The 27,514-nt window shown below is 48.9% G+C and overlaps 1 protein-coding gene across 8 annotated transcripts in view; it reads right to left on the bottom strand.

The window, feature by feature from the left end:
* The window catches only part of FAM114A1 (family with sequence similarity 114 member A1), a 156,213-nt gene that overhangs the window by 53,080 nt on the left and 75,619 nt on the right, over window positions 1-27,514 (bottom strand). For 2 of the 8 annotated variants that reach the window (XM_063922606.1, XM_063922568.1), the window contains exon 2: window positions 234-517. In XM_063922606.1, the coding sequence (XP_063778676.1) occupies window positions 234-512 (279 nt within the window). In that variant the 5' untranslated portion in view covers window positions 513-517. Of the gene's footprint in view, window positions 1-233; window positions 518-6,941; window positions 7,110-7,162; window positions 7,235-7,367; window positions 7,458-8,166; window positions 8,303-27,514 lie in introns of those variants that run through there. The other 6 variants (XM_063922550.1, XM_063922596.1, XM_063922577.1 and 3 more) reach the window with 6 other exon arrangements.

Genomic DNA, 27,514 nt, shown 5'->3' with positions numbered 1-27,514 from the left:
GAGCAGATTTGTGGCCTGAACCAATATTCATAAAAAATGCATCTTAAATCTTCATTAGTCAGTATTGATATCAATGAGGCATCTGGCAAAATGTGCCTCATGGCTCACTTTGGCACTAAGCGTGTAGTGAATGAACAACATGAAAATCTGACCAGTCACAAAATGGCTGCTTCCACTTTGTGTGAGTGAGAGGCCCACTTATATTGTAGATTCGTGAGAGCTGAAGTACATACTGGATTATCTTGTTCTTCATGAGTGGGTCTGACATCAGTCACTGGTTCTAAGCTCACAGGGTCACAACACTCCAATGGGTTTGGCTGTGTTTGGATCACTTGGGGTTCTTGTCCTTCACAGTTCCGATCTGGTTCAGCATCTGACATCTTTTGTATTTCAGTAGTCTGTGGACTGTCCTCTGGCACTACATCCCCATTGTCCCTCAATATAAGATCGGCAATCTTCTCCAGCTCAGTCTCAGTGCCGGCCTCTTCTGCTTTACCTTCCTCACTCGACATTTTTACTACAGCCGGAAAACAAGGACAATAATAAGTATATTACATGACATGGGGAAAGCGAAGAGCAAATTCAATTGTACTGGGGTAGAGAAGGACAATGCCAATGACATGGGGGCAGAGGAGGATAGTGCCAATGACATGGGGCACAGAAGGATATCGCCAATGACATGGGGGCAGAGGAGGATAGCGCCAATGACATGGGGCACAGAAGGATAGCGCCAATGACATGGGGGCAGAGGAGGATAGCGCCAATGACATGGGGCAGAGGAAGATAGTGCCAATGACATGGGGCAGAGGAGGATAGTGCCAATGACATGGGGCAGAGGAGGATAGTGCCAATGACATGGGGCAGAGGAAGATAGCGCTAGTGACATGGGGCAGAGGAGGATTGTGCCAATTACATGGGGCAGAGGAGGATAGTGTCATTGACATGGGGCACAGAAGGATAGCGCCAGTGACATGGGGCAGAGGAGGATAGTGCCAATGACATGGGGCAGAGGAGGATAGTGTCAATGACATGGGGCACAGAAGGATAGCGCCAATGACATGGGGGCAGAGGAGGATAGCGCCAATGACATGGGGCAGAGGAGGATAGCGCCAATGACATGGGGCAGAGGAGGATAGCGCCAATGACATGGGGCAGAGGAGGATAGCGCCAATGACATGGGGCAGAGGAGGATAGCGCCAATGACATGGGGCAGAGGAGGATAGCGCCAATGACATGGGGCAGAGGAGGATAGCGCCAATGACATGGGGCACAGAAGGATATCGACAATGACATGGGGGCAGAGGAGGATAGCGCCAATGACATTGGGCACAGAAGGATATCGACAATGACATGGGGGCAGAGGAGGATAGCGCCAATGACATGGGGCACAGAAGGATAGCGCCAATGACATGGGGGCAGAGGAGGATAGCGCCAATGACATGGGGCAGAGGAGCATAGTGCCAATGACATGGGGGCAGAGGATGATAGCGTCAATGACATGGGGGAAGAGGAGGATAGTGCCAATGACATGGGGCAGAGGAGTATAGTGCCAATGACATGGGGCAGAGGAGGATAGTGCCAATGACATGGGGCAGAGGAAGATAGCGCCAGTGACATGGGGCAGAGGAGGATAGTGCCAATGACATGGGGCAGAGGAGGATGGTGTCAATGACATGGGGCACAGAAGGATAGCGCCAGTGACATGGGGCAGAGGAGGATAGTGCCAATGACATGGGGCAGAGGAGGATATTTTTAATGACATGGGGCACAGAAGGATAGCGCCAATGACATGGGGGCAGAGGAGGATAGCGCCAATGACATGGGGCAGAGGAGGATAGCGCCAATGACATGGGGCAGAGGAGGATAGCGCCAATGACATGGGGCAGATGAGGATAGCGCCAATGACATGGGGCAGAGGAGGATAGTGCCAATGACATGGGGCAGAGGAGGATAGTGTCAATGACATGGGAGAGGAGGAGGATAGCGCCAATGACATGGGGGCAAAGGAGGATAGCGCCAATGACATGGGGCAGAGGAGGATAGCGCCAATGACATGGGGCAGAGGAGGATAGCGCCAATGACATGGGGCAGATGAGGATAGCGCTAATGACATGGGGCAGAGGAGGATAGTGCCAATGACATGGGGCAGAGGAGGATAGTGTCAATGACATGGGGCACAGAAGGATAGCGCCAATGACATGGGAGAGGAGGAGGATAGCGCCAATGACATGGGGGCAGAGAAGGATAGCGCCAATGACATGGGGCAGAGGAGGATAGCGCCAATGACATGGGGCAGAGGAGGATAGTGCCAATGACATGGGGCAGAGGAGGATAGCGCCAATGACATTGGGCAGAGGAGGATAGCGCCAATGACATGGGGCAGAGAAGGATAGCGCCAATGACATGGGGCAGAGGAGGATAGCGCCAATGACATGGGGCAGAGGAGGATAGCGCCAATGACATGGGGCAGAGGAGGATAGCGCCAATGACATGGGGCAGAGGAGGATAGCGTCAATGACATGGGGCAGAGGAGAATAGCGTCAATGACATGGGGCAGAGGAGGATAGCGCCAATGACATGGGGCAGAGGAGGATAGTGCCAATGACATGGGGCAGAGAAGGATAGTGCCAATGACATGGAGCAGAGAAGGATAGTGCCAATGACATGGGGCAGAGAAGGATAGTGCCAATGACATGGGGTAGAGAAGGATAGCGCCAATGACATGGGGCAGAGGAAGATAGCGCCAATGACATGGGGCAGAGGAGGATAGTGCCAATGACATGGGGCAGAGGAGGATAGTGCCAATGACATGGGGCAGAGGAAGATAGCGCTAGTGACATGGGGCAGAGGAGGATTGTGCCAATGACATGGGGCAGAGGAGGATAGTGTCATTGACATGGGGCACAGAAGGATAGCGCCAGTGACATGGGGCAGAGGAGGATAGTGCCAATGACATGGGGCAGAGGAGGATAGTGTCAATGACATGGGGCACAGAAGGATAGCGCCAATGACATGGGGGCAGAGGAGGATAGCGCCAATGACATGGGGCAGAGGAGGATAGCGCCAATGACATGGGGCAGAGGAGGATAGCGCCAATGACATGGGGCAGAGGAGGATAGCGCCAATGACATGGGGCAGAGGAGGATAGCGCCAATGACATGGGGCAGAGGAGGATAGCGCCAATGACATGGGGCAGAGGAGGATAGTGTCAATGACATGGGAGAGGAGGAGGATAGCGCCAATGACATGGGGGCAGAGGAGGATAGCGCCAATGACATGGGGCAGAGGAGGATAGCGCCAATGACATGGGGCAGAGGAGGATAGCGCCAATGACATGGGGCAGAGGAGGATAGCACCAATGACATGGGGCACAGAAGGATATCGACAATGACATGGGGGCAGAGGAGGATAGCGCCAATGACATTGGGCACAGAAGGATATCGCCAATGACATGGGGGCAGAGGAGGATAGCGCCAATGACATGGGGCACAGAAGGATAGCGCCAATGACATGGGGGCAGAGGAGGATAGCGCCAATGACATGGGGCAGAGGAGGATAGTGCCAATGACATGGGGGCAGAGGAGGATAGCGTCAATGACATTGGGCAGAGGAGGATAGCGCCAATGACATGGGGCAGAGGAGGATATTTTTAATGACATGGGGCACAGAAGGATAGCGCCAATGACATGGGGGCAGAGGAGGATAGCGCCAATGACATGGGGCAGAGGAGGATAGCGCCAATGACATGGGGCAGAGGAGGATAGCGCCAATGACATGGGGCAGATGAGGATAGCGCCAATGACATGGGGCAGAGGAGGATAGTGCCAATGACATGGGGCAGAGGAGGATAGTGTCAATGACATGGGAGAGGAGGAGGATAGCGCCAATGACATGGGGGCAGAGGAGGATAGCGCCAATGACATGGGGCAGAGGAGGATAGCGCCAATGACATGGGGCAGATGAGGATAGCGCTAATGACATGGGGCAGAGGAGGATAGTGCCAATGACATGGGGCAGAGGAGGATAGTGTCAATGACATGGGGCACAGAAGGATAGCGCCAATGACATGGGAGAGGAGGAGGATAGCGCCAATGACATGGGGGCAGAGAAGGATAGCGCCAATGACATGGGGCAGAGGAGGATAGCGCCAATGACATGGGGCAGAGGAGGATAGTGCCAATGACATGGGGCAGAGCAGGATAGCGCCAATGACATTGGGCAGAGGAGGATAGCGCCAATGACATGGGGCAGAGGAGGATAGCGCCAATGACATGGGGCAGAGGAGGATAGCGCCAATGACATGGGGCAGAGGAGGATAGCGTCAATGACATGGGGCAGAGGAGAATAGCGTCAATGACATGGGGCAGAGGAGGATAGCGCCAATGACATGGGGCAGAGGAGGATAGTGCCAATGACATGGGGCAGAGGAGGATAGTGTCAATGACATGGGGCACAGAAGGATAGCGCCAATGACATGGGGGCAGAGGAGGATAGCGCCAATTACATGGGGCAGAGGAGGATAGCGCCAATGACATGGGGCAGAGGAGGATAGCGCCAATGACATGGGGCAGAGGAGGATAGCGCCAATGACATGGGGCAGAGGAGGATAGCGCCAATGACATGGGGCAGAGGAGGATAGTGCCAATGACATGGGGCAGAGGAGGATAGTGCCAATGACATGGGGCAGAGGATAGTGCCAATGACATGGGGCAGAGAAGGATAGTGCCAATGACATGGAGCAGAGAAGGATAGTGCCAATGACATGGGGCAGAGAAGGATAGTGCCAATGACATGGGGTAGGGAAGGATAGCGCCAATGACATGGGGCAGAGGAAGATAGCGCCAATGACATGGGGCAGAGGAGGATAGCGCCAATGACATGGGGCAGAGGAGGATAGCGCCAATGACATGGGGCAGAGGAGGATAGTGCCAATGACATGGAGCAGAGAAGGATAGTGCCAATGACATGGGGCAGAGGAGTATAGTGCCAATGACATGGGGTAGAGAAGGATAGTGCCAATGACATGGGGCAGAGGAGGATAGTGCCAATGACATGGGGTAGAGAAGGATAGTGCCAATGACATGGGGCAGAGGAGGATAGTGCCAATGACATGGGGCAGAGGAGGATAGCGCCAATGACATGGGGCAGAGGAGGATAGTGCCAATGACATGGAGCAGAGAAGGATAGTGCCAATGACATGGGGCAGAGGAGTATAGTGCCAATGACATGGGGTAGAGAAGGATAGTGCCAATGACATGGGGCAGAGGAGGATAGTGCCAATGACATGGGGTAGAGAAGGATAGTGCCAATGACATGGGGCAGAGGAGGATAGTGCCAATGACATGGGGCAGAGGAGGATAGTGCCAATGACATGGGGCAGAGGATAGTGCCAATGACATGGGGCAGAGAAGGATAGTGCCAATGACATGGAGCAGAGAAGGATAGTGCCAATGACATGGGGCAGAGAAGGATAGTGCCAATGACATGGGGTAGAGAAGGATAGCGCCAATGACATGGGGCAGAGGAAGATAGCGCCAATGACATGGGGCAGAGGAGGATAGTGCCAATGACATGGGGCAGAGGAGGATAGTGCCAATGACATGGGGCAGAGGAGGATAGTGCCAATGACATGGGGCAGAGGAGGATAGTGTCAATGACATGGGGCACAGAAGGATAGCGCCAATGACATGGGGGCAGAGGAGGATAGCGCCAATTACATGGGGCAGAGGAGGATAGCGCCAATGACATGGGGCAGAGGAGGATAGCGCCAATGACATGGGGCAGAGGAGGATAGCGCCAATGACATGGGGCAGAGGAGGATAGCGCCAATGACATGGGGCAGAGGAGGATAGTGCCAATGACATGGGGCAGAGGAGGATAGTGCCAATGACATGGGGCAGAGGATAGTGCCAATGACATGGGGCAGAGAAGGATAGTGCCAATGACATGGAGCAGAGAAGGATAGTGCCAATGACATGGGGCAGAGAAGGATAGTGCCAATGACATGGGGTAGGGAAGGATAGCGCCAATGACATGGGGCAGAGGAAGATAGCGCCAATGACATGGGGCACAGGAGGATAGCGCCAATGACATGGGGCAGAGGAGGATAGCGCCAATGACATGGGGCAGAGGAGGATAGTGCCAATGACATGGAGCAGAGAAGGATAGTGCCAATGACATGGGGCAGAGGAGTATAGTGCCAATGACATGGGGTAGAGAAGGATAGTGCCAATGACATGGGGCAGAGGAGGATAGTGCCAATGACATGGGGTAGAGAAGGATAGTGCCAATGACATGGGGCAGAGGAGGATAGTGCCAATGACATGGGGCAGAGGAGGATAGTGCCAATGACATGGGGCAGAGGATAGTGCCAATGACATGGGGCAGAGAAGGATAGTGCCAATGACATGGAGCAGAGAAGGATAGTGCCAATGACATGGGGCAGAGAAGGATAGTGCCAATGACATGGGGTAGAGAAGGATAGCGCCAATGACATGGGGCAGAGGAAGATAGCGCCAATGACATGGGGCAGAGGAGGATAGTGCCAATGACATGGGGCAGAGGAGGATAGTGCCAATGACATGGGGCAGAGGAGGATAGTGCCAATGACATGGGGTAGAGAAGGATAGTGCCAATGACATGGGGCAGAGGAGGATAGTGCCAATGACATGGGGTAGAGAAGGATAGTGCCAATGACATGGGGCAGAGGAGGAAAGCCCATATGACATGGGGGCAAAGGAGGACAATGACAAGGACTACTACATTTCTCTTTTTCATGCAATTATTAGTACATACTATTCTACCCATTTATTGAAGATATTTAGTACTGTGTGTAGAAAAGTTTTAGTATCAAACTCAACAAACATGACATGCTGGGATTTGTAGTGCAGTAATGTAGTTAGATGCACTCAATCAGCGGAAATATGTCACTGTAAACTTACCGGTGACTGGCGTGCAGAAAACACAAATATAAATGTAGGTAACTGTGCACAGCGGCACTCACCAGTGACATCTGCAGGGCCGGGCTCTCCTATCTGCCACTGTGTATACAAATCATGTATCCCTACATGCCAAAACTTTTACAGAAGAGTAAAGTAACTATTTGCTATATATAAGTATACTGGTGTTGGTGGGTGAAGCCCAACTCAGTACATACACCTACCTCCCAGCAGCCAGATGTGAGATACATGCAGCAGCAGCTACATACTGCCACGCTGTATGCTCCCGGCTTAACCCTCCCCTAGCTGGCTGCCATTGCCTTACACTTAGAGACATACTACAGCCTTTAATTGGAATTTCAATAACTTTTAAAGCATCTCCCCCGATATTGCAGAGAGTCCCCAGACACAGGAGGGGGTGTGCATTACTTCATTACAGCACTTCTCAGTCTTATCCGGACACCATAGGGTTACAGCACCAGCTCTCCACCCTCAGTTCACCAATTCCAACTCATAAAGTTATTGAAGAAAAAAAAAAACCCTAGTATCCACAATTCCAGACACTAGAGTGAAGTATGACCTAATGCTGCTGATTCTACCGGCAAATCCCAGCCAGATGCAAGGCATGCTGTCACTTGTAGTTCCACTACAGCCCCACTCAGTATTTAACTCTCATGTAGTTGCAATCATAGATCAGACAGACATAAAAAGTTTTATGAACTTGTAGTATACAGCTCCGATGTGTCAGTATATGATGTATTTAAAGTATTCTGCACTCAATCTACAACTCTGTTTCCCAGCAGTGCAGACAGGCATCAGCAATACTGCTAGCACATTGTGTTCCCTCTAGTGTTTAAAAGTGAGAGCAAAAAAAATTGTGTTCTACGTCTGCAGCGCCACCTGCCGGGGAAGCTGTGCATAGCACCCAGTCCCACTCTATGGTCCTCAAAACGATTTCTCGGAATATTCACATTTACAGCGATGTCAGCCACAGTGTCCCGGTGTTACTTGTGTTCTGGCAGTGTGGTTATGGCTCACCCATGAGTGCATACTGTTACTATATAATATACTGTTACATTTGGTCCCGACTGCAGCTGTTTGCTGCAGAGTGTATACGTTGTTACATTGTTGCAGACCATGCCTGTGCACTCTGCAGTGTTATGTGTGTGTATAAAGCACCTGGAACCTGTCCCTCCATTGCAAATAGAAAAGGAGTAATAATTATTACCCTACCGTCCAGCTGTCCCTCCTCCCAGCGATGTTCCGGGCCCCTCCTCCCTCTTTGCCACGTACACTGATGGGAGACAGGACACAGCAGCCAGTCATTGTACATGGCCCAGACCCAGGCACCGTATCTATCACTGAGGGCATTCACTCCTCCATAGCAGAGATTTTACCCGTCAGATGGTGTATAATGACTTATTATGGATAGTTACAGCGTTACAGAAACAACAGCATTTGCATGGAGAGTCACATGTACTGTATATATGCATACCCTCCAACAGTGGCGTAAGTTCGCCCCAGTCGCCCGGAGGCATGATAAATGTTGGTGCCCCCCCTACATATCGCCGGCATAACGACAGCATGGTGAGCGCAAATGAGCCCCTTGCGGGCTCGCTACGCGCGCCACGCTATTTATTCTCCCTCCAGGGGGGGTCGTGGACCCCCACGAAGGAGAAAAACTGTCGGTATGCCGGCTGTCGGGATTCCGGCGACGGTATACTGTGCGCCGGGATCCCGACAGTTGGCAACCTGAAGACCACCTATAATGCCCCTGTACAGTGCCACATACATATAAAAATGTCAAAAAATGGGTGCCTCCACACTGCCAGAAACATATGTCCCCACAGTGCCAGATACATATATGCCTCACAGTGCCAGATACACATGACCCCCAGTGCCAGATATACTTGTCCCCCCAGTGCCAGATATGCCCCCAATGCCAGTGTCCCCACAGTGCCAGCTATGCCCCTAGTGCCAGATATATATGTCCCCAAAGTGCCAGCTATGCCCCCAATGCAGTGTCCCCACAGTGCCAGATATACATGTCCCCACATAGTGCCAGCTCTGCACCCAGTGTCAGATATACGTGTCCCCCCAGTGCCAGCTATGCTCCTGTGCCAGATATGCCTCCGGTGCCAGCTATGCCCCTAGTACCAGATATATATGTCCCCAAAGTGCCAGCTATGCCCCCAATGCAGTGTCCCCACAGTGCCATATATGCCCCCCAGTGCCAGATATACATGTCCCCACACAGTGCCAGCTCTGCCCCAGTGCCAGAGATATATGTCCCCACAGTGCAAGCTATGCCCCTAATGCCAGTGTCCCCACAGTGCCAGATATGCCCCAGTGCCAGATATACATGTCCCCACACAGTGCCAGCTTTGCCCCCAGTGCCAGATATACGTGTCCCCCCAGTGCCAGCTATGCCCCTGTGCCAGATATATATGTCCCCAAAGTGCCAGCCATGCCCCCAGTGCCAGATATGCCCCCAGTGCCAGATATATATGTACCCAGAGTGCCAGCTATGCCCCCAATGTCAGTGTTCCCAGTGTCAGATATGCCCCCCTGTGCCAGATATATATGTCCCCACAGTGCAAGCTATGCCCCTATTGCCAGTGTCCCCACCGTGCCAGATATGACCCCAGTGCCAGATATATATGTCCCCACAGTGCCAGCTATGCCCCCAATGCCAGTGTCCCCACAGTGCCAGATATGATCCCCAGTGCCAAGTATACAGGTCCCCACAGTGCCAGCTATGCCCCCAATGCCAGTGTCCCCACAGTGCCAGATATGACCCCCAGTGCCTAATACAGGTCCCCACAGTGTCAGCTATGCCCCCAATGCCAGTGTCCCCACAGTGCCAGATATGACCCCCAGTGCCAGGTATACAGGTCCCCACAGTGCCAGCTATGCCCCCAATGCCAGTGTCCCCACAGTGCCAGATATGACCCCCAGTGCCAGGTATACAGGTCCCCACAGTGCCAGCTATGCCCCCAATGCCAGTGTCCCCACAGTGCCAGATATGACCCCCAGTGCCAGGTATACAGGTCCCCACAGTGTCAGCTATGCCCCCAATGCCAGTGTCCCCACAGTGCCAGATATGACCCCCAGTGCCAGGTATACAGGTCCCCACAGTGCCAGCTATGCCCCCAATGCCAGTGTCCCCACAGTGCCAGATATGACCCCCAGTGCCAGGTATACAGGTCCCCACAGTGCCAGCTATGCCCCCAATGCCAGTGTCCCCACAGTGCCAGATATGACCCCCAGTGCCAGGTATACAGGTCCCCACAGTGCCAGCTATGCCCCCAATGCCAGTGTCCCCACAGTGCCAGATATGACCCCCAGTGCCAGGTATACAGGTCCCCACAGTGCCAGCAATGCCCCCAGTGCCACATATAGATGACCCTCCCCCCCATCCCTTGTGCTGCTCACCGCGCTGCTGCTGCTGTCTGTGAGGGGAGGAGAGTGCAGCGTGCGCCTCTCCTGCCCCTCACTCTCCGGCGGCTGTGTCCCTCTTCAATTATGCACCGGTCCATGAGCCAATCAAAGCTCGTGGACCGGCAGCCTTAGCTGCCGGTCCGCGAGCTCTGATTGGCTCACGGACCGGCGCTGAATTGAAGCGCGCCGCCGCCGGAGAGTGAGGGGCAGGGGAGGCGCACGCTGCGATCCCCTCCCCTCACAGACAGCAGCAGCAGCGCGGTGAGCGGCACTGGGGACAGTGGAGGAGATGCGCCCCCTTGAGGCCAGGAGCCCGGCGGCAGCCGACTCCACTGCCTCCCAGAGTTCCGCCCCTGCCCTCCAACATGATCCGCCCCACTAGGTACAAAATGCTCTCTTTCTGGACTTCCTTCTTAATTTATTATTGCCGTCACCTGTGAAGAAACAGCTTTCTTATCATTTAACTAGCTCAACACAGGTGATGGAAATCATAAATTAAGAGGGAAGTCCAGAAACAGAGCATTTTGTACCTAGTGGAGCGGGTCATGTTGGAAACATAGAAACATAGAATTTGTCGGCAGATAAGAACCACTTGGCCCATCTAGTCTGCCCCTTTTTTTTTTTTTAATATTATTTTTTATCACTAACCTTATTTGATCCTTATTTCTTTGTAAGGATATCCTTATGTCTATCCCATGCATGTTTAAATTGCTCTACTGTCTTAGCCTCTACCACCTCTGATGGGAGGCTATTCCACTTGTCCACTACCCTTTCTGTGAAATAATTTTTCCACAAATTTCCCCTCCAGTCTCAGTGCATGTCCTCGTGTCCTATTGCTTCTCTTCATTTGGAGAATGTTTCCCTCCTGGACTTTGTTAAAACCCTTCATATATTTGAAAGTTTCTATCATGTCCCCCCTTTCCCTTCTCTGCTCCAAACTATACATATTGAGATTTCTTAGTCTTTCTGGGTATGTTTTGTGATGTAGGCCATGCACCATTTTAGTTGCCCTCCTTTGTACAGTTTCTAATGTATTAATATCCTTTTGAAGTGATAAAGCTAGATATTTATCTTATATAAAACCCTTTATGAGGTCTAAGAACACTGTACGCTATTCACGTATGGAGTACCGTAAGGGTACGCTCGTTGCGTAGCAATCGCTTAGCCGTAGTCGAGACGCTCAAGCGTCACGTTCGCTCACGGCCGAGAGATCACAGGCAGGCACGCTATTGGCTGCCGACTAACGTAATGATTCGCTATAGCGTAGCGGACGCTCGGGACCACGAGGAGATCACCAGCGGCGCTGACGCTCACAATGTTAAACCTTTAAATCTAAACCATAAACAATGTAATATGCTGTAAAACCTTAGTGTAGAGATAGGGTGTAGATGCAACACAGTGTAACCTTATTAACTTAAAAGCTGTTTGAGCGTCACCGACGCTCTGTGAATACTTAACACTATAAGAAATACACAGATACCTGGGCTTAGGGTCCAACGCCTAATATATATATTATGAATGATATACTTGCAAAAGAATTAACACAATACAAGTCATACACTACAATATAACATAGACTACCTAACCAGATAACTACACAGGAAATACAATACAATACAATTACGTTTTAAGGGAAAATAAGAGAGAAAGAGGAGAAGAGAGAGAGAGAGAGAAATGGCCCACAATAACAGTAAGAACAATATGGTTGCGGAGAAAACTTACGCACAAAGGAAACGATCGCATGCGCCTCTGGACATCCAGCTCCCGATTTTCAGCAATGATAACCGTTGAAGAGTGAGAGCTGGATGTGATCGGCTTGTCTATTTATGCCCCACACACAATACAATTCAATGGTCCCTACAATCTCATTGTTCATTGGACACAGGAATTCCTCCTCGCATTATAACAAAAGGTCATAGGTTGATTCATACAGGTGGGCCGTGACTATTTCCAACAGCTCAGGTGGGAGGGAAACTGGGTTTCCCGCCGCATGGATAAGTAAGTGCAAATACAGTAAATGTTCATAAACTTCTTATGTCCATAACTATTCGCACGAGCGATTAATCCGCTTCAAACCAACACCGGAATATTGCTAATTAAATACTCTTCCGATGGGTACTAAACACCACTGTATTACTCCTGTCTGTCCCTTCGTATCAAACAAAGAGGGATTTCTCTGTTCATGAACATTCTACATTAACCAAACTTTCAGAATCTATCAAAGGGACCATGATCTACAAAATACATTATATAGTGAAAATATGTAACGATTGAGTCGCACGCTACGATCACATAAACTCTACCGTAAATACGCATACCGTGCGCCTGCGGGTGCCCGCGACTGTGAGTATGCGCACGTACGGGAGAGCGTACGCATGCGCAGCACGGACCTGTGTGAGGTGCAAATATGGTAGTGTGCATAGAGATATTTTTCTGACTTTGACAGAAGATATGGCCTCCAGAACTGAATACAGTATTCTAGATGAGGCCGTACCAATGACCTATACAGTGGCATTATTACTTCTTTCTTTCTGCTGCTGATTCCTCTCCCAATGCAGCCAAGCATCTGACTAGCCTTCCTCATTGCCTTGTTACATTGCTTACCTGCTTTTAAGTCATCTGAAATAGTGACTCCTAGATCCCTTTCCTCCTCAGTAGTTTCCAGTATAGTGCTATTAATACTGTATTTAGCTTTAGGATTTTTGAGACCCAAGTGCATGATTTTGTGCACTTGGGTCTGTATATGTAGGTGTGTACATACACATGTGTGTGTGTGTGTATATATATATATATATATATATATATATATATATATACACACACACACACAATTTATAAAATAATACATCAACATTGGCAAGATCATTTTCATTGGACCATGGGACATTTACTTTAAATTACTCTTCTATTAATTTATCTGGAGTTCAGAATGCTGTAGATCCTGTGACCAGTAGAGGGCACTGATGTGTGCATACAGTATAGGTGTGTGTGTACAAGAATCGGGTATGCAGTCATGATGCATTTAATAAGTTGACACAGTGAAAATGTCGACATTATCCTTAGACATACTTTACAAATGCATTGTCAACACTGACCATGTCGACACAATGTCGATCTAATATATCGCCGTTTTCACACTAAAATGCTGAATCAGTGCAATTGTGTATTTCCTATGGGTTGTATATGTGCATATAGCTGTGTGTGTTTCTTTTTATCCATATCGTAATTGGACCAATTCAGTTCCCCAGTTCCTCATGTGATGTGGACCACTCTCTTCTCATACAAACACTACAATCCCTAGGTATTCAGGACACAGCCCTTTCTTGGTTCTCATCCTACCTATCTAATCGTTCATTCAGTGTCCGTTTCTCTGATTCCACCTCTCCTTCGCTACCTCAATCAGTTGGAGTACCGCAAGGCTCAGTCCTAGGTCCTCTGCTTTTCTCTATCTATACCACATCTCTTTGCAAACTAATCAACTCTTTCGGATTTCAGTACCATCTGTATGCGGATGATACTCAAATCTACCTATCCTCCCCTGATTTGTCACCATCTGTATTGGGCCGTGTCACTGAATGCCTTTCTGCCATTTCATCTTGGATGACATCTCGCCACCTCAAATTTAATATTTCCAAAACAGAATTAATTATATTTCCACCGGCCAATAGTAGTTAGCAACCTGATATCTCTATCACTGTTGAGAACTCTGCAATCACCCCTACCCCACAAGCTCGCTGCCTAGGTGTCATTCTTGACTCTGAACTGTCCTTTGTTACCCACATTCAATCTGTCTCAAGATCATGTTACATACATCTAAGAAACATATCCAAAATACGCCCTTATCTTACACAAGACACAGCAAAAACTCTAACCCATGCTCTCATTATCTCCCGCATTGATTATTGTAATAGTCTCCTGACCGGTCTTCCCAAACATAGGCTCTCACCACTACAATCCATTTTGAATGCAGCTGCGTGGCTAATCTTCCTTGCCAGACGTTCATCGTCTGCAGATCCGCTCTGTCAGTCCCTCCATTGGTTACCGGTATTCTACCGTATTAAATATAAAATACTTTTACTCACTTACAAGGCTATTAACCAAACTGCACCAACATACATCTCTTCACTCATCTCAAAATATCTCCCTACCCGACCTCTCCGCTCTGCACAAGATCTACGTCTCTCATCCACATGCATTACTTGTTCACACTCAAAATTACAGGACTTTATCCGGGCTTCACCCACTCTGTGGAATGCCCTCCCACGCACAGTAAGACTCGCCTCTAGTCTCCAAACCTTTAAACGTTCCCTGAAAACTCACCTCTTCAGACAAGCCTATCATATTCCTGACCCACCCACATAACCTTCAGTGCTTCCCTATCTAATTACATCCTCTCTGTACAGTATTCATAACATCACATATCTTGTCTTTCTTTAGTCTCACACCCTCCTGACACTTGGCCAACTTTGTGGGGTATCATCATACAACCCATTAAGAACCTAGCAATCTGGTGGACCATTATGCAATAGGTAGCATCAATCCTTGTGTATCTATGCCTATTTCCCTATAGATTGTAAGCTTGCGAGCAGGGCCTTCCTACCTCTATGTCTGTCTGTTTTTACCCAGTTTTGTTCTATTACTGTTGTTCTAATTGTAAAGCGCAACGGAATATTCTGCGCTATATAAGAAACTGTTAATAAAATAAGATTTTACTTACCGATAAATCTATTTCTCGTAGTCCGTAGTGGATGCTGGGACTCCGTAAGGACCATGGGGAATAGCGGCTCCGCAGGAGACAGGGCACAAGAATAAAAGCTTTAGGATCAAGTGGTGTGCACTGGCTCCTCCCCCTATGACCCTCCTCCAAGCCTCAGTTAGGATACTGTGCCCGGACGAGCGTACATAATAAGGAAGGATATTGAATCCCGGGTAAGACTCATACCAGCCACACCAATCACACCGTACAACTTGTGATCTGAACCCAGTTAACAGTATGATAACAACGAAGGAGCCTCTGAAAAGATAGCTCACAACAACAATAACCCGATTTAGTTAACAATAACTATGTACAAGTATTGCAGACAGTCCGCACTTGGGATGGGCGCCCAGCATCCACTACGGACTACGAGAAATAGATTTATCGGTAAGTAAAATCTTATTTTCTCTGACGTCCTAGTGGATGCTGGGACTCCGTAAGGACCATGGGGATTATACCAAAGCTCCCAAACGGGCGGGAGAGTGCGGATGACTCTGCAGCACCGAATGAGAGAACTCCAGGTCCTCCTCAGCCAGGGTATCAAATTTGTAGAATTTAGCAAACGTGTTTGCCCCTGACCAAGTAGCTGCTCGGCAAAGTTGTAAAGCCGAGACCCCTCGGGCAGCCGCCCAAGATGAGCCCACTTTCCTTGTGGAATGGGCTTTCACAGATTTTGGCTGTGGCAGGCCTGCCACAGAATGTGCAAGCTGAATTGTACTACAATCCAACGAGCAATAGTCTGCTTAGAAGCAGGAGCACCCAGCTTGTTGGGTGCATACAGGATAAACAGCGAGTCAGACTTTCTGACTCCCGCCGTCCTGGAAACATATATTTTCAGGGCCCTGACAACGTCAAGTAACTTGGAGTCCTCCAAGTCCCTAGTAGCCGCAGGCACCACAATAGGTTGGTTCATGTGAAAGGCAGAAACCACCTTAGGGAGAAATTGAGGACGAGTCCTCAATTCTGCCCTGTCAGAATGAAAAATTAAGTAAGGGCTTTTATATGATAAAGCTGCCAATTCTGATACACGCCTGGCTGAAGCCAGGGCTAACAGCATCGTCACCTTCCATGTGAGATATTTTAAGTCCACAGTGGTGAGTGGTTCAAACCAATGTGACTTAAGGAACCTCAAAACAACATTGAGATCCCAAGGTGCCACTGGAGGCACAAAAGGAGGTTGTATATGCAGTACCCCTTTTACAAATGTCTGAACTTCAGGTACTGAAGCCAGTTCTTTCTGGAAGAAAATCGACAGGGCCGAAATTTGAACCTTAATGGACCCTAATTTTAGGCCCATAGACAGTCCTGTTTGCAGGAAATGGAGGAAACGACCCAGTTGAAATTCCTCTGTAGGGGCCTTCTTGGCCTCACACCACGCAACATATTTTCGCCAAATGCGGTGATAATGTTTTGCGGTTACATCCTTCCTGGCTTTGACCAGGGTAGGGATGACTTCATCTGGAATGCCTTTTTCCTTCAGGATCCGGCGTTCAACCGCCATGCCGTCAAACGCAGCCGCGGTAAGTCTTGGAACAGACAAGGCCCCTGTTGGAGCAGGTCCTTTCTTAGAGGTAGAGGCCACGGGTCTTCCGTGAGCATCTCTTGAAGTTCCGGGTACCAAGTCCTTCTTGGCCAATCCGGAACCACGAGTATCGTTCTTACTCCTCTCCTTCTTATGATTCTCAGTACTTTTGGTATGAGAGGCAGAGGAGGGAACACATACACTGACTGGTACACCCACGGTGTCACCAGAGCGTCCACCGCTATTGCCTGAGGGTCCCTTGACCTGGCGCAATATCTGTCTAGTTTTTTGTTTAGACGTGACGCCATCATGTCCACCTTTGGTTTTTCCCAACGGTTTACAATCAGGTGGAAGACTTCTGGGTGAAGTCCCCACTCTCCCGGGTGAAGGTCGTGTCTGCTGAGGAAGTCTGCTTCCCAGTTGTCCACTCCCGGAATGAACACTGCTGACAGAGCTATCACATGATTTTCCGCCCAGCGAAGAATCCTTGCAGCTTCTGCCATTGCCCTCCTGCTTCTCGTGCCGCCCTGTCTGTTTACGTGGGCGACTGACGTGATGTTGTCCGATTGGATCAATACCGCCTGACCCTGAAGCAGGGGTTTCGCCTGACTTAGGGCATTGTAAATGGCCCTTAGTTCCAGAATGTTTATATGAAGAGATGTTTCCATGCTTGACCACAAGCCCTGGAAATTTTTTCCCTGTGTGACTGCCCCCCAGCCTCTCAGGCTGGCGTCCGTGGTCACCAGGACCCAATCCTGAATGCCAAATCTGCGGCCCTCTAGTAGATGAGCACTCTGCAGCCACCACAGAAGAGACACCCTTGTCCTTGTCGACAGGGTTATCCGCTGATGCATCTGAAGATGCGATCCGGACCATTTGTCCAGTAGATCCCACTGAAACGTTCTTGCATGGAATCTTCCGAATAGAATCGCTTCGTAAGAAGCCACCATTTTTCCCAGGACCCTCGTGCACTGATGCACTGACACCTGGCCTGGTTTTAGGAGGTTCCTGACTAGCTCGGATAACTCCCTGGCCTTCTCCTCCGGGAGAAACACCTTTTTTTTTTGGACTGTGTCCAGAATCATTCCTAGGAACAGTAGACGTGTCGTTGGAATCAGCTGCGATTTTGGAATATTTAGGATCCACCCATGCTGACGTAACACTACCTGAGATAGTGCTACTCCGACTTCTAACTGTTCCCTGGACCTTGCCCTTATCAGGAGATCGTCCAAGTAAGGGATAATTAAGATGCCTTTTCTTCGAAGAAGAATCATCATTTCGGCCATTACCTTGGTAAAGACCCGAGGTGCCGTGGACAACCCAAACGGCAGCGTCTGAAACTGATAATGACAGTTTTGTACTACAAACCTGAGGTACCCTTGGTGAGACGGGTAGATTGGGACGTGGAGATAAGCATCCTTGATGTCCAGAGACACCATATAGTCCCCTTCTTCCAGGTTTGCTATCACCGCTCTGAGTGATTCCATCTTGAATTTGAACCTCTTTATATAAGTGTTCAGGGATTTTAGATTTAAAATTGGTCTCACCGAGCCGTCCGGCTTCGGTACCAGAAACAGCGTGGAATAATACCCCTTTCCCTGTTGTAGGAGGGGTACCTTGATTATCACCTGCTGGGAATACAGCTTGTGAATGGCTTCCAAAACTGCCTCCCTGTCGGAGGGAGACTTTGGTAGAGCAGACTTCAGGAACCGGCGAGGGGGAAACGCCTCGAATTCCAGTTTGTACCCCTGCGATACCACCTGTAGAATCCAGGGGTCCACTTGCGAGTGAGCCCACTGCGCGTTGAAATTCTTGAGACGGGCCCCCACCATGTCTGAGTCTGCTTGTAAAGCCCCAGCGTCATGCTGAAGACTTGGCAGAAGCAGGGGAGGGCTTCTGCTCCTGGGAAGCGGCTGCATGGTGCAGTCTTTTTCCCCTTCCTCTGCCCCGGGGCAGGAAGGAATGGCCTTTAGCTCGCTTGTACTTATGGGAACGAAAGGACTGAGTTTGAAAAGACGGTGTCTTTTTCTGCTGATGTGAAGTGACCTGGGGTAAAAAGGTGGATTTTCCAGCCGTTGCCGTGGCCACCAGGTCCGATAGAGCAGCCCCAAATAACTCCTCCCCTTTATACGGCAATACTTCCATATGTCGTTTGGAATCCGCATCGCCTGACCACTGTCGCGTCCATAACGCTCTTCTGGCAGAAATGGACATAGCACTTACTCTTGATGCCAGGGTGCAAATATCCCTCTGTGCATCACGCATATATAGTAATGCATCCTTCAAATGCTCTATAGTTAACAGTATATTGTCCCTATCCAGGGTATCAATATTTTCAGTCCGGGAATCCGACCACGCGACGCCAGCACTGCACATCCAGGCTGAAGCGATTGCTGGTCGCAGTATAACACCAGTATGTGTGTATATACTTTTAAGAATATTTTCCAGCCTTCTATCTGCTGGTTCTTTGAGGGTGGCCGTATCAGGAGACGGTAACGCTACTTGTTTAGATAAATGTGTGAGCGCCTTATCTACCCTAGGGGGTGTTTCCCAACGTGTCCTAACCTCTAACGGGAAAGGATATAGTGCCAATAATTTTTTAGAAATTAGCAGTTTTTTGTCGGGGGAAACCCACGCTTTATCACACACCTCATTTAACTCATCTGACTCAGGGAAAACTATTGGTAGTTTTTTCACACCCCACATAATACCCTTCTTTGTGGTACTTGTAGTGTCAGAAATGTTCAATGCTTCCTTCATTGCCGTGATCATGTAACGTGTGGCCCTACTGGACATTACGTTTGTCTCCTCACCGTCGACACTAGACTCAGTATCTGTGTCTGGATCTGTGTCGACCCACTGAGGTAACGGGCGTTTTAGGGCCCCTGACGGTGTCTGAGACGCCTGGACAGGCACTAATTGATTTGCCGGCTGTCTCATGTCATCAACCGTTCTTTGCAAAGTGCTGACATTATCACTTAATTCTTTAAATACGATCATCCAGTCAGGTGTCGACTCCCTAGGGGGTGACATCACTAACCCAGGCAATTGCTCCGCCTCCACATCATTTTCCTCCTCATACATGTCGACACACACGTACCGACACACAGCACACACACCGGGAATGCTCTGATAGAGGACAGGACCCCACAAGCCCTTTGGAGAGACAGAGGGAGAGTCTGCCAGCACACACCAAGCGCTATATATATATACAGGGATAACCTTATATAAGTGTTATTCCCTTATAGCTGCTGTTTATATAGTTTTTAGCTGCCAATAGTGCCCCCCCTTCTCTTTTTTACCCTGATTCAGTAGCAAGTGTGCAGGGGAGAGTCAGGGAGCCGTCCTTCCAGCGGAGCTGTGAGGGAAAATGGCGCTTGTGTGCTGAGGAGATAGGCTCCGCCCCTTCACGACGTCCTTATCTCCCGCTTTTTCTGTAAAAAATGGCAGGGGTTAAAATACATCCATATAGCCCCAGAGCTATATGTGATGTATTCTTTAGCCAATCTAAGGTATATCATGTTATATTGCGTCTCAGGGCGCTCCCCCCCAGCACCCTGCACCCTCAGTGACCGGAGTGTGAAGTGTGCTGAGAGCAATGGCGCACAGCTGCGGTGCTGTGCGCTACCTTAGTCTGAAGACAGGATCGTCTTCTGCCGCCGATTTCACCGGACCTCTTCGCTCTTCTGGCTCTGTAAGGGGGCCGGCGGCGCGGCTCCGGGACCCATCCAGGCTGAACCTGTGATCGTCCCTCTGGAGCTAATGTCCAGTAGCCTAAGAAACCCGATCCACTCTGCACGCAGGTGAGTCCGTTTCTTCTCCCCTTAGTCCCACGATGCAGTGAGCCTGTTGCCAGCAGGACTCACTGAAAATAAAAAACCTAAAATATACTTTTATTCTAAGCAGCTCAGGAGAGCCACCTAGCCTGCACCCTTCTCGTTCGGGCACAAAAATCTAACTGAGGCTTGGAGGAGGGTCATAGGGGGAGGAGCCAGTGCACACCACCTGATCCTAAAGCTTTTATTCTTGTGCCCTGTCTCCTGCGGAGCCGCTATTCCCCATGGTCCTTACGGAGTCCCAGCATCCACTAGGACGTCAGAGAAATAAATAATAAATAAATGTGACTTGTCTTATACGCATTCTCTGGCCGTTTTACCAGAGAATGGGGTTATCACCTCTTATGTAAGAAGAGCGATACTGCGAGTCCCCATAGCCTGCTCTGTTTCCCACCATTAGGCATTGTCATCTTGGAATTACGTTACCTTAGTGGTTGCAGTTAGAATGCGGGCTGTCAGTATCCCGGCGTTCAGGATACCGACCCCGAAATCCCAACAGCCAGAATCCCGGCGCACCGAGGCTATTCCTACTTGTGGGTGTCCATGACACCCATAGAGCGGAAATAGATACTGTGGCAAGTGCAGCAAGCCCGCAAGGGAACTCTTAGCGCTCGCACCGCTGCCGGAAATTGACAGCTGGCATCCTGTCCACCGGTAAATCGTATGTAATCTTACAGTAGAACCCTCAATGAGGGACAAGAGGTTTTGCAGGATCCACTCGGGGTCATGTCCCACTCCCACTGCACATGTATGGCCATCATCAGTGCCGTAACTAGGCATTTTAGCGCTGTGTGCAAGAAATGGCATTGGCGCCCCACACCCCACCCCTATGCAAGACAGGGGCAGTGCGCGCGCAAAAAATATATAGTGGCGTGGCTTCATGGGGAAGGGCGTGACCACAAAATAATACCAATTCATACTACGGTGCACAGTAGCACCACTACACCAGGTAGAGCCCCTTTTACACATTACGGCAGACAGCATCCCCTTTTTACACATTACGACAGACAGTCCCCTTTTTACACATTAGGGCAGACAGCGTCCCCCTTTTTACACATTACGGCAGACAGCGTCCCCCTTTTTACACATTACGGCAGACAGCGTCCCCCTTATTGCACATTACTGCAGACAGCGTCCCCTTTTTACACATTACGGCAGACAGTGTCCCCCTTTTTACACATTACGGCAGACAGCGTCCCCCTTTTTACACATTACGGCAGACAGCGTCCCACTTTTTACACATTACGGCAGACAGCGTCCCCTTTTTACACATTACGGCAGACAGCGTCCCCCTTATTACACATTACAGCAGACAGCGTCCCCTTTTTACACATTACGGCAGACAGCGTCCCCCTTTTTACACATTACGGCAGACAGAGTCCCCCTTTTTACACATTACGGCAGCCAGTCCCTCTTTTTACACATTGCATCCTACAGCACATGAGCTGCTTCCTTCTGGGACCTATTCACCTGCGTTACATATTTCATGCCCACAGTTACCTGTATAATGACACAGCCTAGCCGGTGCTGCCCTCCCTGCCACAGCTCCATGCACAGCAGCACACCAGGCAGGGACACGTTTGAGCCGCTGGATGTGCAACAGATTGTAGTAGGGAGAAGTTGCCGCCCGTGCAGGGAGCATCCCGTCACCGGTGCCCGCTCACCTTTTGCTGCCTCTGGGTCATGTCAGTGGGCTGCTTGGCGTTGAATGGGTAGGCGATGCGCCTCATAACGAAGACGTAGAGGTGTAGCCGGTACTTCCGCCCCCTCTCCTCCCGCTGATTCCGTTCCTGCTCCCCTCTCCCCTCACTGCCGACAGACGGTCTGGGGCTGGCGGGTCTCGCTAGGGTGGAGCGGACAGCAGTGTCTCTGGGATCCTGAGCAGGTGCATGTAGAGGCCGGTTAGAAGAGGAGACCCCGCCGCCAGATACGACCAGCACATCCCGCCGCTCCTCTTCCAGTAACTTGTCTGACTCTTCCTCACTGGAAGATGGATCCAACATCCCGGCTGACCGCCTGTGGCAGTGTAATACCCTGGAACTGCAAGGGTTAAAACACTGCAAGGGCCTGCAAGCACAAAAGCAACTGTGGCACTACAGGTGCCAGCATGACTGTGTAATAAAAGTAAAAGGGTTGCTGGAGCTGCATAGAACTGAGCCAGCAGCCTACAGCTTGCAGCACAGAAGGGGTTAAAAGCCCAGCTCACAGCAAGACAGATCAGCCTGCAAAAAGCAAAGGCAGGGCTCACCAATTTGCAGCTCAGGGCGGGAAATCCCAGATGGAATGTCTCCCTGGGAATAAAAGGTTACAAAAGGTTGTCATGCAGCAGCAGCATGGTCTTTGCAGCCCAGAAGCCTGGAGTGTTAGCTAGGAGAAGCACGTGTGTTAGCCAAGAGAGAAGCGTGGTGTGTGAGCTAGAAAGATGTAGCCTCAGTGAGAGCTCTTCATATGTTTATGTGGGGAGAGAAGCCAGACACAGCAAGGCACCTGACAGAGGGAGAGACCGCAGTGTGAGAGCAGCAGTACTCAGAATCCAGTGAAAGGGTGGTCGGAAGCCACGCGGCATGATTAGAAGCCCCCCATGGACAAGAGTCCTCGCTATGACAGAGAGAGAGACGGTAACCTGGTATGTGTAGCACTACTGGTCACAGAATGCCCTGGTATGTACTGCTGTTCGTCATATTTATGCCGCTGCAATTAAGTGATGTGCTGGAGGAGGTGCCCTGATGTGTGATCGAAATGTAACCATTATGGTTTGTGCTGGAGGAATGTTTAGAAGTTATCCCTGCTATATCCCTGCTTTGATGTTAAATAAACCGTTATTCTGTTTTATGAGATGGCCTGGCGCCCAATTCTTTATGCGCTGCACCGACACCTGTAGTCCACTCCCACAATGCAACTGTAATTAAACACCTGATTAGTCAGGGGACCCTCTGGTGTCTGTGCCTGAACCCATGACCAACCGGAGCAGAGTAAGTGTGATGCACTATACACAGTGACTGCAGTTTTTGCATACGTAGTACCAGCGGGGTTTTACAGCAGCGCACACTTCCCCTTTCGCTTTCAGATGCCCGAACCCTGGAGCTGGCCGAGCGCACACCTTTCCGGACACGTTGAGTTACAGATCACTCTTCCTATGATCAACAAGAAGCGGAGGGTGGGGAGAGACGGGCAAGGGAAGGGGGGTGCTGCCGATGGTGCGCCTTCAGTGCATGTGCGCTGTGGGCAAGGCACAATCGGCACACACCTAGTTACGGCACTGGCCATCATACTGCCTACACTCCAAACCAACATTGGGCCCAATTCAGACCTGATCGCTGTGTGCGAAATCGCAAAGTGGGCGATTGTCAATTGACTGAGCATGCGTATGCACGGCAATGCGCAGGAGCGTCGCCAAATAGCGACAGGATGGTGGGAAAATTACGATCACACAGGCGTTCCCAAGGTGATTGACAGGAAGCAGACGTTTGTGAGTGGAAACTGGCCATTTTCTGGGAGTATCGGGAAAAACGCAGGCGTTCCCAAGCGTTTTCAGGGAGGGTGTATGACGTCAGCTCCGGCCCCGAGCAGCCTGATTCTATCTCACTGGAGGAGTAAGCCCTGGGCTACGCACAGACTGCACACACTGGAAAAATAATTCGATAGTGAGTGAGTTGCGAACGGATTTGGAGCTGTCCACTGTCTGGCGGAATTTTCACACGCCGTACACATGCATTCGCACACTTGCACGGGGCGTGTTTTCACTCTCTATGGGCGGCGGCTATCTGATCGCAGGCTGCGATCAGGTCTGAATCGGGCCCGTTGTTAGGCTGCTGGAGAGGGTGCGAATCCTTATTTAAAAACAAAACATAAATGTTGACACAATTGCTAAACTACAGTAAGTTCATTGGATAGGAGCCGGTTTGGATTGTTCCCGCATAGGAGTTTAACACTAAGGAAAGTAGAAAAATGTGGTAATATGTTAAACCAACAATTTTGTGCATTAGAGGGTAACAGAATATGCTGCGCTATATAAGAAACTGTTTATAAATAAATAAATTATAGGTGAAAATACCTAGCAATATTGCTGCTTAAATCGCTTATGTTGGAAGCGATCCCAGGAGTCAAATATATAATGCAGTGTATATGAAGTTGTCTGAGCCGCAGAGCTCAAGAAAACAAAAAGTACGCTTTTTTTGGGGGCACTCTTTTGTTTTATGTATATATTAAAATATAGCTTTTAATGATCTGATATTAAAATATTAAACGAAGTCCAAATAAGTGATGACTCATTTTTAATATAAAAAATAGTTCTGTAAAACCTTCTTAAATATACAGTGCTGTAGGCACTAACTGATACATAAGATAGATAGGAGTGAGTATTCTGACAGTATATATCTTGAAACTGTATGCTCCTACTATCGTAAGATAAATATCAAGGTGAAAATATATAAAATTCTCAAAACACTGCTCAAAACAATACTAGGAAAATTCCGAGATTAATCTATTGCCATATGTACAAAAGTACGGGTCTGGCTCTGTATAATTATGTAGTATCACACAAACCTGAAAGAAATTATATATTAATGAAAAGTACAAATTGCAGTCCCAATGCTACACTTCTGTGGTCATACAAATACCTCTTATATGGTTTACAGCAATCTCACTGTGTTTAAGCATTATACACATAGGGGGTCATTCCGAGTTTTTCGCTCGCAAGCTGCTTTTAGCAGCTTTGCACACGCTAAGCCGCCGCCTACTGGGAGTGTATCTTAGCTTATCTAAATTGCGAACGAAAGATTAGCAGAATTGCGAATAGACACTTCTTAGCAGTTTCTGAGTAGCTCCAGACTTACTCGGCATCTGCGATCAGTTCAGTCAGTTTCGTTCCTGGTTTGACGTCACAAACACACCCAGCGTTCGCCCAGACACTCCTCCGTTTCTCCAGCCACTCCCGCGTTTTTCCCAGAAACGGTAGCGTTTTTTCACACACACCCATAAAACGGCCAGTTTCCGCCCAGAAACACCCACTTCCTGTCAATCACATTACGATCACCGGAACGAAGAAAAAACCTCGTAATGCCGTGAGTAAAAAACCTAACTGCATAGCAAATTTACTTGGCGCAGTCGCACTGCGGACATTGCGCATGTGCATTAGCGACTAATCGCTCCGTTGCGAGAAAAAAATAACGAGCGAACAACTCGGAATGACCCCCACAGTCAGCAGTGATATCATATAGAGAGGATAATATGGCGCAATATACAGTGCATCTGGAAATATTCACAGCGCTTCACTTTTTCCACCTTTTGTTATGTTACAGCCTTATCCCAAAATAGAATAAATACATTTTTTCCCTCAAATTTCTACACACAATACCCTATAATGACAACGTGGAAAACATTTTTTTTTTTTAGATTTTTGAAAATTTATTAAAAATAAAAAACTAAGAAATCACATGTACATTAGTATTCACAGCCTTTGCCATGAAGCTCAAAATTGAGCTCAGGTGCATCCTGTTTCCACTGATCATCCTTGAGGCGTTCCTACAGCTTAATTGGAGTCCACCTGTGGTAAATTCAGTTGATTGGTCATGATTTTGAAAGGCACACACCTGTCTATATAAGGTCCCACAGTTGACAGTGCATGTCTGAGCACAAACCAAGCATGAAGTCAAAGGAATTGTCTGTAGACCTCCGAGACAGGATTGTCTTAAGGCACAAATCTGGGTAAGAGTACAGAAAAATATCTACTGCTTTGAAGGTCCCAATGAGCACAGTGGCCTCCATCATCTGTAAATGGAAGAAGTTTGGAACCAGGACAATTCCTAGAGCTGGCCGGCCGTCTAAACTGAGCAATTGGGGGAGAAGGGCTCTAGTCAGGGAAGTCACCAAAAACCTGATGGTCACTCTCTCACAGCTACAGCATTCCTCTGTGGAGAGAGGAGAACCTTCCAGAAGGACAACCATCTCTGCAGCAATTCGTCAATCAGGCCTGTATGGTAGAGTAGCCAGACGAAAGCCACTCCTTAATAAAAAGCACATGGCAGCCCGCCTGGAGTTTGCCGAAATGCACCTGAAGAACTCTCAGACCATGAGAAACAAAATTCTCTGGTCTGATGTGTCGAAGTAAAAAATATTACATAGAAAGAACATACAAACTACGCACATTATGAGTCGATATACTTGCAAATACGCGCACAGCAATATATGGTAACACACGCATTTACACGGACATGCCACAGAGATGGATTCGACACTTAATTCATACAGTACATAATTATAATAACATCAAGCGCCAGACATCATGATGATTTAAAATTATATAATGAAGTAATGTCATGTATGTGTATTATTTGAACGAAGCAAGATAGACCTGTCATATTTACTATTAAAGCAACCAGATTAATGTGTAGATTCATTTGATACTTGTTATTAAGTTGTAGGACATTGCAACAAATAATTATGATTAAATGTATAACAGCTAAAATCACTTTTATTAGAACAATAGATATTCCAAATAGGTAGTGGACAGGAAGCTCAGGCCATCCCTTTGGATGTCTTCAAGGCTGAACCTGATTAGCATATACAAAGAGACTAGTGACTCATCATGAATGAGTAAGTTCCCTCCCTCAAAAACTAGATAACACATTGCTGATCACACAGGAGGCCAGTTCCTGTTTTGGTCTCAGAGTAAGATGGAGTGCAAGCATGATTTACAGAGAGAGAGAGACATAAGCATTGAGGGAATGGTATTGTATTGCTGGCCTGTAACTGTATGTAACTAACTGTATGTAACTGTAACTGTATGTAACTGTATGTTTTAACTGCTTACTGTGTGAGTGTAACCACGTAACTATAGGTATACTGTACATTGTAATAAATTGAATCCATATCCTTTTAATAACAAATATATACATCAATGAGCTTTGGAACTCAGATAATGTGTGGGTGTATTGTTTTCTCTTATGGGATGCAGTGTTTTGCGATGTACAGCGCACTTTTATCGTATATGGTAATAAGATGCGCCTGGCGTCTGCAATAT

Source organism: Pseudophryne corroboree, chromosome 1 (assembly GCF_028390025.1).
Source record: "Pseudophryne corroboree isolate aPseCor3 chromosome 1, aPseCor3.hap2, whole genome shotgun sequence".
NCBI classification, from domain to species: domain Eukaryota; kingdom Metazoa; phylum Chordata; class Amphibia; order Anura; family Myobatrachidae; genus Pseudophryne; species Pseudophryne corroboree.
This window is presented reverse-complemented; position numbering and strand designations above follow the sequence as displayed.